At 32.7% G+C, this 18,286-nt stretch overlaps 2 protein-coding genes across 4 annotated transcripts; one reads left to right on the forward strand and one right to left on the reverse strand.

The window, feature by feature from the left end:
- The first annotated feature begins 3,185 nt into the window (after window positions 1–3,185).
- On the forward strand, window positions 3,186–7,641 carry LOC108341700 (uncharacterized). 2 transcript variants are annotated; one of them, XM_052878896.1, is made up of 6 exons: window positions 3,192–3,390; window positions 3,583–3,665; window positions 4,253–5,588; window positions 6,147–6,413; window positions 7,023–7,178; window positions 7,338–7,641. In XM_052878896.1, exons 3-6 carry the CDS (start codon window positions 4,260–4,262, stop codon window positions 7,455–7,457), a joined length of 1,872 nt encoding a protein of 623 aa, XP_052734856.1. In that variant the 5' UTR covers window positions 3,192–3,390; window positions 3,583–3,665; window positions 4,253–4,259; the 3' UTR covers window positions 7,458–7,641. The 2 variants fall into 2 exon arrangements, with proteins under 2 accessions (XP_052734857.1, XP_052734856.1); XM_052878897.1 differs by lacking the exon at window positions 3,583–3,665 and having other exon boundaries at window positions 3,186–3,390.
- A 1,335-nt stretch (window positions 7,642–8,976) lies between these two features.
- Window positions 8,977–15,328, reverse strand: LOC108343467 (lysine-specific demethylase JMJ28). 2 transcript variants are annotated; one of them, XM_017581778.2, is made up of 12 exons: window positions 14,565–15,328; window positions 14,340–14,467; window positions 13,045–13,150; window positions 12,819–12,951; window positions 12,665–12,728; window positions 11,842–12,568; window positions 11,214–11,537; window positions 10,203–10,733; window positions 10,054–10,126; window positions 9,894–9,979; window positions 9,416–9,535; window positions 8,977–9,310 (listed from the first exon to the last, which is right to left on the reverse strand). In XM_017581778.2, exons 1-12 carry the CDS (start codon window positions 15,072–15,074, stop codon window positions 9,239–9,241), a joined length of 2,874 nt encoding a protein of 957 aa, XP_017437267.1. In that variant the 5' UTR covers window positions 15,075–15,328; the 3' UTR covers window positions 8,977–9,238. The 2 variants fall into 2 exon arrangements, with proteins under 2 accessions (XP_017437267.1, XP_017437266.1); XM_017581777.2 differs by having other exon boundaries at window positions 14,340–14,476; window positions 14,565–15,327.
- Window positions 15,329–18,286: the final 2,958 nt, after the last annotated feature.

An 18,286-nucleotide genomic window follows, 5' to 3' on the forward strand; every position in this document is an offset into this window, starting at 1 on the left:
ATGTGGGGGAGTGTTACTCTCTCCACTACCACACACACTGCTCCTTACATCTTTCTAATTTTTTTAATTCCAAAAATATTCTTATTTACTTTTATCTTTTACTTTTTTAATTTTTTTCTTAAAACCTTAATTTTTACTCTCTTATTCACTTAGCCACACACCACACCCTCACCCCCACACTCTTATTTTCTCTCTTCCTTTCTTATTCTCCTCTTTCTCTTTCCCCAATTTTTCATCTTCTTCTTTTCCCAATTTATCATTTCTATCAAGGTTTTCTTCTCCTTTGTTTGGTTCGTGCTGGTGCTTGATTCGTGGGTTCGTGTTGTTGCTTAATTCATGGTAGGTTCATAGTGTTGTGAAGTTTGGTGGTTCTTTTGTTATTGTCTCTCATCAAGGTTAGTGATTTTATATGCGCCTTTATTTTGTGTTAAACAAAAAAGAAGAGAAACGTCAAAAGCTGCAACGGATATGGAACATCCGTTAACAGATGTGACCATATCCGTTTAAGTTTTTTTTTTTAAATTTAGTTTATTTAAATATTATATTTTAATTAATTTATAGATTATTATAATATATTACGTAAATTAATTTTATTTTATTTAATTAAATAATTATTATTAATACAATAAATTAATTAACTAAAAACTAAAAAAAAACATAAAACTTAAACGGACGGGGACACATCCGTTAACGGATGTGACATATCTGTTAAAGAAAAGAAGTGAAGGTATAAGATTTTTTAAAATATAAAGGTTAATTTTGAAAATTTAAAAAAATATGGTGGTGCAGAGGAAGCAATTGGAGTGGTGTAGGGAGTAACGTCATTTAAAATTGGATTATACGTTTCAACCCATTTATTGGACCGGGCTATTTTAGCCGTGTATGATCCATAAGTTGCAGATAGTCTATGATGATATTGTGTTCGGATATGTAACTTTACGCGTTAGGTTATTTCTTTTCTTTATTTTTGCTATTTATTTAAACACGTCATCAGTGTTGATTTCACGTACTGTATAAAAATATTCAACGATCATTTCACGTGATACATATTAAACAGTAAAAACTCACAGCACTAAAATCTTATATAATAATATACACAATTTCATAATCAACTAAAATAACCTATTTCAACTTGCACATGCAAATATCTTAATTATATTAGAGGACAAAGTAATGTTTCTAGAATCCAAAACACTATTTAGAAAAAGTATAATTTAACTTGACATGAAAACTGGTCCTTATAAGGAAATGAGAAAGTGAAAAGCAAAAGAAAAATTGGTGAATGATTATGCGTGAACGTAAGATAATTTTGCAATGAAATGAGTTACCTATATCATGACGCAATTGAGAAGAAAAAGATGTAGATATTTTAATACAAGTATTTATGAAGTTCATGAGGTATTCATCTATATTTATGACCGTGGCAGCACAACTGAACTGGTGTGAATGCTGACGTGCATGCCCACCGTCCGCAGCCTACGAGTATATAAAAATATATTTTTTAAATAATATATTTATTAAACATTGATTAATAATTCAAACAATAAAGCATGCGCTAAGTTGACTTTTCTCCTTTTTTGTTGTGTACTTAAATTTGACACGTTCCCTTTCATCACAACACTTATGTTGTTTTCGAGCAAAGTTGCTCGTCAAAATATTAACATAAATTAAATTATTTAATGACAACTTCTGCTAATACTATGATATAAATAGCCATGTTTTTGCATATTCATCAGTAATTATTTTTTAAATGTTCAAAAATTACATGATTATATTTTCATAATTATGTATAAATATTTTTTATATTCAAGAATATTTATCATTGTAATATTGTTTCAATAGTCGGATCAATAGTAATACAGTTTTCACCAGTCTAATTTTGAGATAATTTTGATCTTAATTAACAATATTAACGTTTGATTTTCTAATATTTTCGAGTTAAATATAATGATTAGACAATATAATAAATTGTTAAGATAAAACAAATTCAATTTTTAAATTACTATCATAATGTTTACTTGTCAACAATTTTTAAATGATGCTCAGCAAAAGCTCATCTAAAAGAAGATAAAATATTAAAAAAATAAATGATGAAAGTATTATAACAAAATACAAGTTCAATTTTGAATTTATCAAATCACTGCAGAAGTTACTAAATATTGATTAATATAACAACCTTTCGCATATCATTATATATATATATATATATATATATATATATATATATATATATATATATATATATATATATATATATATATATATATAATTTTTATAAGAAATCTGATTTTTTTAATTTAATATGATAATTAAATGTTTATTAATTTTTCTTTCTAGAATACCATTTTATTTGATGTAATTAGTTATATTAAAACGTACCACACCCAATAATCTCGTAGAGATTTAAGACCGTTTATATATTTCTTGTTATTTTTATCCTTTAAGACACCTTAAATTACAAGGTAATTGATCTTATCTAGAATACAACCAATCACATAAATTGAGATATGATAATATTTTTTTAAACAATATTAATAATAATTTATGAAAAAATTTACCATATTTGTAATTCTTTGAGTTTCCATATTATCTAAATTGACAGATTTTTTTTTTCTATTTTTTATGCCAATTGATAAATACATTTTTGAAGTGATTCATAACGCTCAGGATATGTGTCTGCGCGCAAAACAGGTAAACCGAGTAAGGTAAAATCCTCGTATCTATTTGATATAGACTGGATAAATTCTACAATAAATTTGACATAAAATATGTTGAAATTTATTTATATTAAATATTTTCATAAAAAAATCATTTACAGATTCATCACACAAGGAAATATTAATTCAGATTGAAATATTTTTAATACCCTCATTTGATAAACAGGAATATAGGCATAGAAAATAGGCAATTGATCCTAGAAGGTTCGTTAACGAAGGAAACGAGTATTTTGTTTATTTATCTTTTTAGGTTAAGTTTAGATTGTTCCTAGAATAGTATTTGAGCTACATTTGAACATGAATTTTTCTACACAGATCGCCCCTAAGAATTGACCACTGATATTATCGAAGGTATTACGCAAAGGATTAATGTAAATATTTAAAATCATTAATTAATAGCATAAAAATAATTTATTAATTTATTATTAGTTTTGAGGAAATATTTGTGAGAAAAGATGATTTTGTTTTCCATGTTGGGAGTAAAATGAATTTAATGGGTGTTGTGTTAGGGTTTGTTCCATTGGTTGAGACGGCCTCAGTCAAGGAGAGACGTGTTCTCTGTGCTCTCAGCCTCACCTCATCACACCTCCTTAATCGCATCGCTTCTTTCATTCCTTCCGTTCCGTTTCATCATCTTCATCAAACCACCATAGCATGATCTCTTCCTTCTCAGGTTCCCTTTTCTTCAACCTTTTACTTCCCTCTTCTTCTTTTCTCTCTGTTCTCCTTCGCCTCTGCATTTAGGTGATTTCAATTTTTAAATTTCCTGCTATATTTTATTTCATGTCTGTTGTCTACGTGCTGCTTTGTTTCTTTGATTAAACCAAACAATCTTCGTCGTTTTTCTTTCCGGGTTCGATTTTAGACTCAGGATCTTTCATGTGGGGAATGCATCTGGAGTTTCAGTAGCAATCCTTGATCCTTCAATTCTGTTGCACCCAAAAAATTGTAAGGGTCTATTGTTCATTCTCCAGCAATTTGGGGGTTGTTATTTTATGGCTATTCCTTCATCTCTGACCTGTATTTCTATTGAATTGCCTTCAAAAGGTAGAGATCTAATCAACCAAAGGAAAATGTTAGAAACGACAGCTCTTACCTTCTAATTTAAATGTCTAACCCCATTGAGTTCCCTTCTTGGAGGGTGAGAAAATTTGTTATAGTTGTTTTAAACATCTTTTTTAATTTTTAAAGCGGGCGGTAACAAAGTGGAAAGGAGAGGTAATATATACAGGCAAACTGGGAATAAATTAGGACTGCAAAAACTGAGGAACAGATAGTGGGACATATTATATGCGGGATCAACCTTCTCATTCCCTTTATGCCTCTTGGAGTGATGGATGTAAAATTTATTACTCTTCTACGTCTATACCTACTATGATGACGAGTGAAGAGAAGTCACTGTAGGGAGCATTTCCAAAGTAATGGTTTACTTGTGTACAGTATTTGTGGATGGAATAACCTGAAACATACTTGAATCATGTGATCAAAGTATTGATGTATTGTAGTTGACATGATTATTGTTTTGCACTTTGCAGATATTTGATGCTTAGAAATATAAGGAGAGCTTCTCGATCTGTTCGTACTCACAATAGCAGATACCAGGAAGCGAGTAAAAATGGGCCAATTGTCGCAGTTGGACCGAATATCCACCACTGCCGGTTGTACGTGCAATATAAGTTTCCTAGTGAAGCACGCAGTTCATTCTTGTTGCATGGGACAAGGGAAGCCTTTCATAAATGCTGTTCTTTTAGGAAGTTTACTGTAGCCTCAGCAAGCAATACAGTCACACATGATTCTCAGATTGCTTGGAAAAGGCTGTACAGAAAGTATTGTTCCAGTGGTGATGGTACACCTACCGTAAATATGATTGCGCAGGCAGTGAGCTTGGCTTTAGCTCGTTCTTATCTGCTAGTTCCTGGTATTTTGGCATTTACATGTGGAGAGCTTGCATTTGCACAGCGAAATTGGGCAGATTCAGAACGGTACCCATCACAGAATGATTTGTACATGCGTGCACAAGATGGGTATAATTACATGTTTACATTTACATTCATAATAGTTGAAGGACTTATCTTATTAGTGAGGGCTCTCTATTTAGCAATATTATTCTCTCCTAGCATTGTGATGGCCCCATTTGCAGATAGTTTTGGACCAAAGTTTAGGAAACTGTGGCTCCATGTTGTTCATCGCACACTAGAAAAATCAGGGCCAGCATTCATAAAATGGGGTCAGTGGGCAGCTACGAGGCCTGATCTCTTTCCTCGAGATTTATGCACTAAGCTCTCGGAACTTCATACTAAAGCTCCTGAACATAGTTTCAGCTACACAAAGAAAACTATAGAAAAAGCATTTGGTCGAAAAATTTCTGAAATTTTTGACAATTTTGAAGAACTTCCTGTAGCATCTGGAAGCATCGCCCAAGTGCACCGCGCTTCCTTAAAATATCGTTATCCTGGTCAGCAAGCAAAGCCGCTGGTGGTTGCTGTAAAGGTTAGACATCCTGGTGTGGGAGAGTCAATCAGGCGGGATTTTGCTATCATTAATTTGGTGGCAAAAGTTTCAAAATTCATTCCTGCCCTTAATTGGTTAAGATTAGATGAGAGTGTACAACAATTTGCAGTTTTCATGATGTCCCAAGTTGACCTTGCGAGGGAAGCTGCCCATTTGAGTCGCTTTATTTATAATTTCCGTAGATGGAAGGATGTTTCTTTCCCTAAGCCTGTCTATCCACTAGTGCACCCCGCTGTTTTGGTGGAAACATATGAGAAGGGTGAGAGTGTGGCTTATTATGTTGATGATCTTCAAGGACATGAACGGCTTAAATCTTCTCTTGCTCATATTGGGACTCACGCACTTCTGAAAATGCTTCTGGTAAAGTATCTCTGATTAGCAGTTTTTTGTGTCACTATTTACTTGCGTATAGGGATACTTTATTTGTTATGCAACATAAAGCATAAGTCATCACGACTGATGACCACAAATCTCACAATACTTGCTGTAATGCTTGTTTTTATTTATAACAATAGCAAACCATGTCTTTTAATAATTATCAACTCTTTCTAGAAACTGTCTTTACTGTGTGATAAACTGATTTTTCAGATCATTACAGATTAGATTTAGAAGGTTTCTTTGTTGGATATTCATGAAGTATGGTGATGTTTGCATGGCCTTGGTTGTTTAGATCTACTTTGTATATTATTTATTTAGTTTTCTTTGCCTTATCAGTCAAAGTGAATTTTCTTTTGTCCAAAATAATAGTTTGTTTTTTGAAGGAAAAAAAATTGAATAGTTTGTCTTTTGATAATAATAATCATATCATGCATCTCCTAATCCTTAGTTTGAACGAAAAAAATTTGACTTCTGGTAATAGTTTTAAACTGTAACATTATAAAGTTTTAACTTCCAAGACATTGCAATGTCTTCTTTCAGGTGGACAACTTCATTCATGCAGACATGCATCCTGGAAATATCCTTGTTCGAGTGGCTCAGAGCAAGTCGCGAAAACAGCTCTTCAAATCAAAGCCTCATGTAGTTTTCCTTGATGTGGGTATGACTGCCGAACTCTCTGGTAGTGATAGAATAAATTTACTGGAATTTTTTAAAGCTGTTGCTCGTCGAGATGGTAGAACTGCTGCAGAATGCGCCCTCAACTTGTCAAAGCAACAAAACTGTCCAAATCCTGATGCCTTCATTGAGGTATTTTTGTCTTCAACTTCCATTCATTTGCTATTCTAAAAAGCTTATTTTCAATAGAGTTTTTAAAATTTGTTTTCAATACATAGTTTTTGAAAGCAAAACAAAACTAAAAACTTGTTAAAAAAATGTCAAAATAGTTTTTTTAAAAATATTTGCATGAGAAATTAACATCTGCGGAGTATGGCTCCGGATACATATATAGCACTCTAAGTTTTTTCACTTTTCCTTTTTTCAGAACTGTAAAATTGGCAACAAATTTCAAAATACGTATGTAGAAAACACTTATCTGAACATATTTTTCTATTCTTTACTTTTTATAAACTGAAAATAGTTTTTGGAAACTACAACAATCGATGAATTAAACAAGATCTTACTAATATGGTTTTGTTTAGTGACATCTTGGTCGAAATTTACATGCACCACAACCATATGTTACATGGATTGTGCTTTCTGGTTTATTGACTCAGAATGTTAAATAATTTATTCTATTATAGTTTTGCATGGAACGATTGACATTGGTTATTGTTTGATTGCTTAATTTTCTGGAGATAAATGCATTTTATTTTCTTGAACCATGTTAGACAATTTCTGTAATTTGTCTTCTAACAGGAAGTAGAAGAATCGTTTACTTTTTGGGGCACCCCAGAAGGTGACATTGTTCATCCTGCGGAGTGCATGGAGCAATTACTTGAGAAAGTTAGGCGTCACAGAGTTAATATTGATGGCAATGTTTGTACTGTCATGGTGACAACCTTGGTTCTTGAGGTAATTGCTTTTCTTCATTTTATTGGGTTCTCTAAACATGTGATAAGACATATACGGATACAGCCAAGGAAGAAGATAGATAATACTTATTCCTTTCCCATATACTATTTCTGTTTGCTGATGTGATTCACCTGTTATTGGAAATTGTTTAATTTGTAGGGTTGGCAGCGAAAGCTTGATCCTGGTTACAATGTGATGCAGACGCTGCAGACGCTGTTACTTAGAGCTGATTGGGCAAAGTCTCTTTCTTACACAATTGACGGACTCATGGCCCCTTGAGGAGGAAGTTTCTTTCTTTGTTGAGGCTCTTGAGAAACAATTTTGACTAACATAAAACCCTAAACAAACACATCCCCTCCTAATGCCTCTCCCACATTTTTTTGTTCTATTTTAATCTTTGAAAGTTTTATCCCCTGTATTCTTCTTGGTTAATTACCAAGTTATTTTTGTTGTGAGCATTATAGTTTACCAGAAAAATGGAAGTAGAAGTAATAAAACGGTGAATATACGTTTAATGCCTCTGCATATTTCGTATTTAAAGTGAAATCAACAAAAAGCTGGTCTTAAATGGCGAGTTAATACTCAAATAACTAATTTCTTTTTTTTTTCTTAGTAGTTTTATGTAACTTTTCTCTTATCAAGAACACTCATTTTGTAATTCTTCGTATTTTTGTTTCGATTTTATTTTAATAGAAGAGAACCATGTGATCTCTTATAAGGGAATCAGAGATAATAACATTTATAAAAAATATTATAAAATTATTCTTAATGAATTAAAATGTAATTATTTTGAGTTGAAATATTATAAAATCATTTAATATGATGGGAAATTAAAGATTTTATTAAAATATAGCTCATAAATAGTTTTAACGATATTTCTATAGATTAATTAAAATACAATTATTTTCCTAAATCATGATTGCCATGTAATATAAATTTTCTCTTGTAGTAAATCCTGATTTATTTTAATTTTCTTTCTAAACCCTCAAAAATTATTTCAATTCTAACGCTTGTGATCGTCAAAAATTAAAATTTATTTACTTATTCTGGAAAGTGTAAATACATGGTTTTATTTTATTGCTGCAGCGGTTGCTATAACTAAGACAAATATGGCAATCAAACTTAAATTCCGTGACTTGTTTAAAAAGATAAAGTTTACCTTCTAATAAAATTTTCATGTCATCTTATTAGAAATTACCTTACATATGATTTTCAAAATAATTATTATTAAAGTTAATAATTTACACTATAGTATACATTCCGATTATATTCACAATAAAAATGTGTAAAAAATAGTTAACAATGCTCTTAAATTATACCGACTTCCACACTCGAACAGATTGGCTCATTGCATTTCGAAAACATAAATAAACTATCGCACCCTTTAAAGTTTATGCCTTCAAATCATATTAGAAAAGAAAGAAAATAATACTAACATATTCTTACTATATAAAGCAATTTATATAAGATTGCTAAATTATCTAAATCATACTTTGTATTTAATAAAAGAATATAGAAAAATTTGGCTAGGAAGAATGATTTGAGTGCCTGCAAATCACATTAGAAAGAAAGAGTGAAGAATACTAATATAGTGACTACTAAATCTCAATTATTTAAAATATATGAAAAAAAAGTAATGCAATTGTCTAGAGCAGCACGCGACCTTGCGACAGCTAGTTGCGAAGTGATATGAACTTGAACCACAAGGACACACCCATTAAACATCGTCTGGAAAGGCGGAATCCAAATCTAATTAATTAGAATCTAAAAGCATATTGGATTAAATCCACTCCTTGAAACTAGATTTGAATAGTCTGGAATGGAGCAGTTATGGAGTGGTATTGGCTAATTGGAATTTTCGCAGTCTCAGAGGAACATATACAGAGCATGTAATTTTTATTTCAAATTCTCAGCTAAAGCATAAAGGTCACCGCAAATTAAAGAATAGAAACAGGCAGCAACCAATTTTGAGAATTAATCTGTACAAAAAAGAATACATGATATGGAGCTTAGACATGAGAGGTTCAGAGGCATCTTAAAATATACTTTAGCTTGTGCAATCATGTTCTGCATGTAAGTTCACATATTTCTTTTATTGCTGTGTTCATGCTATGAAGGGCCATTTTTTTCACCTGTTTTCATAAACCCAAAACAGAAACAGGCCTTGTGAATTCAGGGCAAACATCTAACAGGACAAAGGCTAAATTGCTAAATAAAAGTATTATTACAAAGACTACCTCCAGTTTTTCTACTTTTGCGGGGTGGTCTTCTGGAAGCAGCCGGGCCTCATCAATCAATTGGATACACTCAGCAACATTCTCAGGGGACACAAATTCCAACTCCACACGAACACAACACTGCAGATCAATAATAACAAACTTGTCATACACTAAAAAACACAAGATAAAAAGTGAAACAAAAGTCAGTGCCTAAATAATGATATCCTCAATCAGCAATCACGTGGAAAGCAAGGGCATCGATGGTGTGCTAATATTTTTGTTTCCTTTTAAATGTATGGGTACAATGTATGCTTTGATAACTTCATATTGCTTGAATTTCACTTCAGATTTGGCGTTGTAAGTAAATTTCCAAATGTGAAAATCACATTCAACAAGCATGTACATCAAGTTCAAGAACAGTTTAAAATTTCTGTTGTTTAACTAGACTACAAAAGAGACAGACAGGGTAAGAATCTTTGATACAAACGCAATAGACCTTAGGATTCCTAATCTGGTATGGACATCCAGAAGGAATGATGACAGCTTCTCCAACATGTTGCTCAAAAGTCCATGGTTCAATTTCTGACAACAGAAACAGCCGAGTCAATTTTAGTTATGCACAATTATAATACATAATGAAACACGGGTATACTTACTAAATTCCTCCTTAAGTCTCATCTTGTGAGTATTGTCAAGAAAGAAGCTCTGATCTAGAAGTGGATGAACCATCTGCATACAAGATATAAAATTGATCATCACCAACTTCGACAACATCATGTTGGGAATTGTCTTCTTGTAAACATACCTTCTCGTGATGTTCACTAGTATAAGAAAATTCATCAGAGTGTATTTTAAGGTATTCTAAGAGCTTTGGCACGTCTTGTCTTCGAAAGACATCCCATTGAGCACCAGCATTCCCTGTAGCCTTCTTCCTTTTATCATTGTCTGAGTTTTCAACGGAATTTCTAGGATTATGATCTGGAAACATCTCAGAACTTAGAACTATGCTGTGGAAAGATAAAGAGCGATGTGCCTTTTCAGTTTCAGAATAGGAACCACATTCTTTATCACCGGAAATATTGTTGTCTAAATTCTGATTGCATATTGTTTTCGCTTCACAAGAGATGCAAGATGTTCTGTTGACTCTCCTTAAAAAATCAGTTCCTTCTCTTACCAAACTTTGCATTTCATTTTGTTCCCTGTCTTCTGCGTGCTCAGTAGTAGTTTTAGATGACACCTTTTGACATAGAACTTTGTGCTTTTTCAATAACTTGCTTATTCTAGATAGCTGATCAGTGGACAGAGGGATGTCCATGGAATGTGCCATAACGTTAACCTGGAATTACACATCAACCATAGTGAGTGGCATATTTGGCTGTTTTGGTTGGAATATATACTTTCGGACATATTTGAGTAACTATTCAATATAAATATAAAGGCCATGTCTATTAAGATAAAAAAAATGGTAAAATTTAAACAATTACAAGAATGTAATAGGTACAGCCATATTTGTACTGGAAAACTTTTCATGCTTTCACTCAACACCTGAAAACAAGCATACATACAAGGAACAAGGTTTTCAAAGCATACGAGGACACAAGGCTTCCTGAATAGGCAGCATTTCAAGAGGGTGCTTTTTACTTCAAAAGGCGAGATTATCTATAAGTTATCAACCGGTTAAATGCATACAAGATGAACATGGAAATTTTGTAACGAAAAGGAAATATCAAAAGACGGAGCATATTCCATAAGATGAGAAATTTCCTTTCCATGGTAAGTTTTAATTAAATAAACTAATTCAGGAAATATTACACACCATGTCATATGAGTCATAACAGAGATTTGTCACGGACTCGGCTTCATCATCAGCACAGCCATATGAAATATAAACATATGGTCCTATGTCGTGCATTGTACTCCCCTGTGGCAAATTTGCAGCTAAATTCAAAAGACCTGACGAGGGATTCATGTATTCTTGAATTGGAAGTGCATCGATTACTTCGGCAAAATGAGCTGGAAACTGTTCTTTGAATAGTTGGGAAGACAACCACCCTTTAAGTTTCAGCATCTCATGCCAAGTATTTTTCTTTGGTTGACATTTAAGAGATCCGGTAAAATACTGCCTAACGTTAGTCTCCACCTGCCAAAGTAAGAGTTCCGTAATTAATATTATACTTTCAACAATGGTCGTTCTGTTCAGACTCAACAGAAGGATCCATCATTTCTTCACGTTTCACTGATCTGAGCATGTGATGTCTTTATGCTGCATGATATTGAAAGTTACAAATAGCAAAAACTTCGAACATTATAATTTATTTTATGCTACCAAGTACATTAATTGCAATGAATAGTTTTCTAAGATGGTGCTTATCCTTTTATCTCAAACAACATAACAGTATCAACTTAAAATGTGTTTAGCATATACAAAATATTGATAAACTGACCTCAAACCAATCCAAACAAGCTTCAAGTAAGTCCTTGTTATTCTCATATCTTGTCATGCTCCTCTCAAGATAGGTGCAAAACATGAACAGTGGATCCCAACTAAGGTTTGGTGTACTTTGCAGCACATCTCTCACTACTACAGGATGGCCTCTTCCCCAATGTTTCTGAAAGTGTTCAAAATGATTGCCACCGATGTCCAAAACTGTAGGATAAAATAAGTAATTATCATTAGAATCTTCCCTTTGAGCTGCTTCCGGTAGCTGTTTGTATCTGCTAGTTTTATGATCTTTGTCGACACACATTGGGCAACTTGAACTTTTATCCAGAGTTTCAGGAAAGTCATAGCTGCAAATTATTTCTTCTGCCTTTGCTTCCATTTCTTTGATCCAACTTAAGGGAAAAACGTAGTTTAGATCAAGGTGGCTATTACCACAATCACCAAGCTTTGTAGTTGGGCATGATACTATGGAAGCACCGTTACAACTTGTCCACTCAGTTAACATTGAGGTATCAGTTAAATTGCCATGAGAAATGGCCTTCTCATCCAATAGGTACCTTTTGCCAGAAGTGCAAGCACTTATCCTGTCAGGTTGCTTGGATATGGAAGAGTTGTTTTGTTCAGAGATTCTTCTTTGACTTAATGCGCGAGAACAACTTAAGCAAAGACTGTATGAACAACTAAGGCAGCCTTTATGAAGATCCAAAATGGGTGTTTTGCAATGATTGCTGAGACAAGGGTTCCATAGATACTTATAATTGTCAGCAAGCAACACTAGAGAAACATTTTAATTTTCTCAATAATATCAACAAAAGAGAACTTACCAGTAATTTTTCTCATTGCAGCCAAACTTGACTGGTTTGATGATAATATCATTCATTTTCTTCCCTGCCATGCACAATATCATGTAAGATAACCAGGTTGAAATCAAAATGACTAATTTAGCAACCATCATATTAGAAGCATAATAGTCACTACCTTTAATTTTCGCTTTTGTTTCTACACCCACGTGGTGATCTTCTTTTATTTGTTTCAGTACAGGAAGGAGCATACAGACCAAATAATGAAAATGCAATATCCTATCAACTCTGTTTCTACCAGCTAAATGCTCCTTAAAAAATAAGGCACAAAACCAATCTGTCAGCAAATGCTGCTAAGAAAAAACTGTAGTATCTGTAAAAAGCATTTATCTTTGATGTCAGACCTTACTTTCACTGTCTTCATATTGAGGTGCCAAGCAATCTTTACAGGTGCAAGTTCCTCGGCAAACTGGACATGCCATCTTAACCTCATTTTGAGTGTCAAAATACCTACAGGTTTTTCAACAGATAAATTGCCAAATATCTCATATTTTGATCATAAGCATCAAAGATGCTGGCAACACCTAGTTCTAGCCATTATTGATCAATGTGATTATGCAGTAGCATAGTTATAAAAATCTTGGGATTTGATACATTTTTGTCTATCTACCAATTCGTATTCCAAGATGAAACTTATATGACTTTAAATCCCAAGATACATGAATGAACAAATGTAATTTTGTATCACCCACACAATTCTCATGTTTTTACTTTTTCACCAAATCTTATGAAAAAAATAATAAATCATGCGAGTTTAAATTTTCACATAGGTAGGAATTTGAAAGAACACTTTTGAACTTAACCTATTTGATTATTCCAACTTTATTTGTTACTCCCTCACTCAATGCGTGTACTCTGTTTAGCTATTTCATTGGTCTGCTTCCATTCTTCTAAAATAAAGATTTCAAAGCCTTAGATATAACTAGTAGATTTGTTTTGTATGCCTTTTGTTTAAGTTGTTTTATCTACTTCCATCCAGTTTAAATTGTTTACATTAAATTTTACATACGCACACACATATTTGAGGTAACTTTTCATACCTGAAAGTTACTATTTGATACAAAATTACGATTCACGGAATAGAGCGGCAGTTTACAATTTGAATTTCGATTCAATAACCTGGTGTAGTAGAACTGATTCTAGAAGCGGCACAAACATAACAGGGAACAGGAAAGTGGAATGGAATTGGATGTACAAAATACGATGTACTTTTCTTTTTCACTTAATCTTTTATTCTTATCCACCTCTGTTGACATTGATAATCATTCCACAAATCTCTATGAACCAATTTTATCAATGGAAGACGGTGGTTATGGCAGAACGCCGAAATTCCACCATATAAACAAGCCATTGCAGTCTAGAATGCCGCCGTCGCGGACCTCCCTTTACAAAACGCAATGCCATAGTGCTATAGAGGCGCATCTCGGTTATTTAACGACATTACATCAAAAGGGGCATCTAAGAAGTTCTAGAACTGCACCACAAGTAATGTACAGACTACAGCTAGGTAATAAACTCTGATCAAGCAACACTTCACACCTCATAGGCAAGGACAACAATGAAGCTAGAAATTCACAGTGAAAAAAAAAAGAGCATTTGTAAATGGTAGCGAAATAACGAAACAAGTCCAAGTTCCAACCTTTGTTTAATGCAATCCATGCAGAAAAACTCTCTCTGGCAGTTTGAGCACCTTATAAGACTGCAAGAATCACTTCTCTGACACCAATGACACTTCTTCCTCCTCCCCTTCTTCAAATTTCGTCCACACTGCACAACCTTAAAAGAATCAAACAAACTCACCGATCACTACAAAGAAAGACAAAAAAAAAACGAAAAAGTCAAAATATCAACAGTCAAAACCCACCTGCAATTTGCCACCAGAACCCCTCTCAACATTCTTGGACCTGAAGTAACGAGAAGAAGAAGCCACATTGGGCCTTGAAGCGGAAGCAATAGCCATAACCCCATTCGGCAACTCCCTCCTCAAGTCGTGATTGGAGTGCAAATTCAAATTCAAAGGCAAATTCAATTGCGATTCCTTCTTTTTCTTCTTCTCAGCCTCTCTCTGCAGAACCATCCTTATGAGCTCCAATTGGTTCCTCCTATTGACAAATGCCTCTCTCGAGTTGCCCTTCCGCTTCGCCCCAATATGAGTCTCAACGGCGTCGTTTTGGCTCTTTCTCTGAAGCTTCAGAGACTCCGGAACCTTTTCCTTGTGCTGCCGATGCTGACCTTGCAGGTAGTGAATCTCGCAGAGCTTTAGGTTTTCCATCACTCTCCGCCGGCACCGCCATTGCCGCCCGTCCGTCCGGTTGCACCGCAGATGCTCCGGTACCGCTTTTCCTTCCTCTTCCGGCGTCGATTTTTTCCCCATAAAATAGTAATAACAGTTCAATTTTTATTATTTCTTTTTGTGGCGAAATTGGGATATTTTGTGGTAAAAGTGGGAGTGAAAGAGGCAGAAGAGAACAGAGGAACAGAATAAAAGAAAAGAAAGGGGAACAGGTTAACGCCTAAAACTAAAAGACTGTGATTTTGTGTGTATTTATTTATATGGCAGGAAACAAAATACTAATAGTCCAATTCTCATAACATGTGTGCGCGTGGCATATTCGCGTCATTATTGGAATCCTCGTTTGATTTGATCGCTAATCTTTCAAAAACCAAAATCCTTATCTTTCGCTAACTCACCTACAAGCTGCAAACTTTTCTGTTAAAAACAATGCTTTTAATCTCTCTTTTTTTTCTTGCCTTTTTGGTGGTGCTCTGATTTTGGATGGTTGTGAATCGTGTCACTGCAAAATTTCAGGCTCCTTGTTGTGGAAATGCCAGCGCTGAGATGAATGCAGTGTTGTGAATTACCATTTGAGAGATTTTATAAATAAAATAAAACACATGATTGGTGGTTGGAATTAGATAGCTGTTTTTCATGTCTATGATATTAGTATGTGTGTGCTTTTGGTTCTCATGCCATCTTAGATAAAAGTAGATGTTTTTCTATATGTGCTGGTTCTGTACAATCTCATGTACACAAAAACTGGTGTGTCTGATGGTAACAGTATGCCAAACCCGTTGCCATTATATATTCTATTCTGAAAATTACTTGTTTGAAAGTGATAAACTTGGAAAGCTTTCTTGTCAGATGTTTTGATTTTCCTGTTGATTTCTAGTTTTAGATAATAGGAATATACAAATATAAAACTTAAATAAACCTGCTTGGTTGTGATTGTGAAACTTGAACTTATATCGATCACAGGTTCATATAACACATGTTTTGGTGAAAAAGTTCGTTACATATAAGGTATCACATGAAAGGTCGTGTGATTAAATTTATTTTTTGATATTTGGTTCTCTTAAGTTTATATTTTAATGATCTGTGCTGTAAATTTGGATTCATATATCTGAAACAATTAAAAAACTACTTTTCAAGTATTTAACGTTACATCTTCAAATTTACATTGTTATCAGTTAAACTGAGATAATTTCATACCAATTAATAACATGAAAAGTGGTGCATGGTACATGAGATGTTTCCTTAAGCCGGATATTAATTTTTTTTTTTTGTTTTTCTGCAGTTGAGTTGCATAAGTTAGAGTAACAAATGTACTTTATTATGGGCCGAAAAGTTGTTTAAGCATTGTTTAATGAAGTCCAGTTTTCTGTGTTGAAATTTTGGGCTTTAAATTAGATGTAGAGAGATGACAATTATCTGCTGCATATATTTGATAAAAAAAACATTTTTTTTTACCATTAAATAACTTTGATTGTTTTGTTTTCTTAAAACTGCAATCTGTTTTAACATTTGTAATACTTTATTACAGTCTTGAAAGTTGAAATTGGTTTGTTTATTTTGTGAAATGAGAAATGATCATGGTTTTATCTTTATAGAAAATCCTGAATAAGTATATCAGCAATTTCTAAAGGCTTTTTGGCTTTGTAAGTAATGTGTGACATTTATGACGAATATCTTTGGAGCACTTCTGCATATTGGTTGTTGCCACTCCAATAATGTTAAAGATCAGCTTTTTTTTTTTGGAGATATAAAGAGATGTGCACTTATTTGAGTTATCTTTTGCTTTTAGACAGATACTATACAAGGCTCTCTCCTGTAGTTTTTTTTTTTGGAATTTTCTATTTGTGACTTTTGTTCCCCTTAAGTTCGAAAAGGAGAATTTCAACTAAAGAAAAAGTTGGAATATAAAGTTGAAATTGCTCATGCATGCACACAAAACTTCAAGAGATTGAGACAAAAGAGAAAAATCATGTTTCCATTTGTTTACAAGGTTCAAATAAAGCTTCCAGATGTATTCACATATATTTATCAATAAAATATTTAAATAAGAAAGGAATTTAAATCTGCATATCCTTGTTGGTTATATATGAATGTGATATTTATTTATTATTGCTCCAAAATGGACCATGACTTATACATTCAGTAAAAAACATAAAGAAGACACAACCTGTTTCATATAGAGTGCGAGCATGCAATAACCTTTGTTGAAAATCTTCCAACAACGACATGTATACTACATTGTAAAATTCATGATTATTTGTGGCATAGATACAATATTAAAGGTTGAAAAAGCTCATTTGCAACATAGTGTATTTGAAAAATCTGTTCTGTATATTACCTTAAAAAATGTAAAATAATTAATTTTGTATTAAATCTATCTGGGAGAATTCATTAAATTAATTAGAATTGCAGCTTTATAAACCAGATGATATATGTTACAATATAAGGAGAGAAAAATGTTTTTAGATTGAACGTTATCGAATGTGGGCTTACAAATGTCAAATTCGGCTCTTCAAAAAAAAGCATATTTATTTTTGGCACATACACTTTATGGGATTATTGGCAAGTTAGACTTTGTAGGTTTTACATAAACTCATTATTCGACTTAATTACTAAAATAAAAAATATTTAATATATTTATCAATGAAATTCAACCTAATCTAATCGAATTAAATTAGATTAATTGAATAACCAACCTAACAGATATCCCAAATATTTTATGTGTGCTCCAAAAAATTAAAAAGATAAAAAGCATGCCATAATTAGTAATATATATATATATATATATATATATATATATATATATATATATATATATATATATATATATATATATAGTTTTAAATATATTGTGCAAAATACACGTTACAGAAGGATCATCAGATAGAGTGTAAATTCAATTAAAGTAAGAAATTATCCATTAAGGATGCATATGCATCTTACTTCCAACTCAAGTCACTTTCATGTCACTCATTATAAAGTGAATAGACAGAATAAGTTCTTTTATTATTTTATGCCATCTCATTAATTAATTTCTTCAGTAATTGACCTCCATTATATTGAAGCCATTCATTCAGGCTACATGTGTTTGTGTGTGTAAAACTTGGTAATGTTTATTGCATTAATCATTAACATGATCAAGAAAAGAAGATATATAGTTATTTGAAAATTGAACCCAACTTAGCTTTTCATTTACATAAATACATGTACAATAATAAATTACAGTACTTACACATACATATATACATTGTACTTGAAAACAAAATCATATATTTGTATATATACTAAGAAGA

The sequence above is a fragment of the Vigna angularis genome, chromosome 6, assembly GCF_016808095.1.
Source record: "Vigna angularis cultivar LongXiaoDou No.4 chromosome 6, ASM1680809v1, whole genome shotgun sequence".
Classification (NCBI taxonomy): Eukaryota; Viridiplantae; Streptophyta; class Magnoliopsida; order Fabales; family Fabaceae; genus Vigna; species Vigna angularis.

Bases quoted from the DNA above. Each gene is read 5' to 3' on its own strand.
- LOC108341700 (XM_052878897.1), top strand. From the start codon at position 4,260: ATGCTTAGAAATATAAGGAGAGCTTCTCGATCTGTTCGTACTCACAAT. The intron at 5,589-6,146 runs GTAAAGTATCTC...GTCTTCTTTCAG, and splicing joins CACTTCTGAAAATGCTTCTG to GTGGACAACTTCATTCATGC. The intron at 7,179-7,337 runs GTAATTGCTTTT...TTTAATTTGTAG, and splicing joins TGACAACCTTGGTTCTTGAG to GGTTGGCAGCGAAAGCTTGA.
- LOC108343467 (XM_017581777.2), bottom strand. From the start codon at position 15,074: ATGGGGAAAAAATCGACGCCGGAAGAGGAAGGAAAAGCGGTACCGGAG. The intron at 14,477-14,564 runs GTGGGTTTTGAC...GATTCTTTTAAG, and splicing joins GTTCTGGTGGCAAATTGCAG to GTTGTGCAGTGTGGACGAAA. The intron at 9,536-9,893 runs GTCTATTGCGTT...ATTGATCTGCAG, and splicing joins ACCAGATTAGGAATCCTAAG to TGTTGTGTTCGTGTGGAGTT.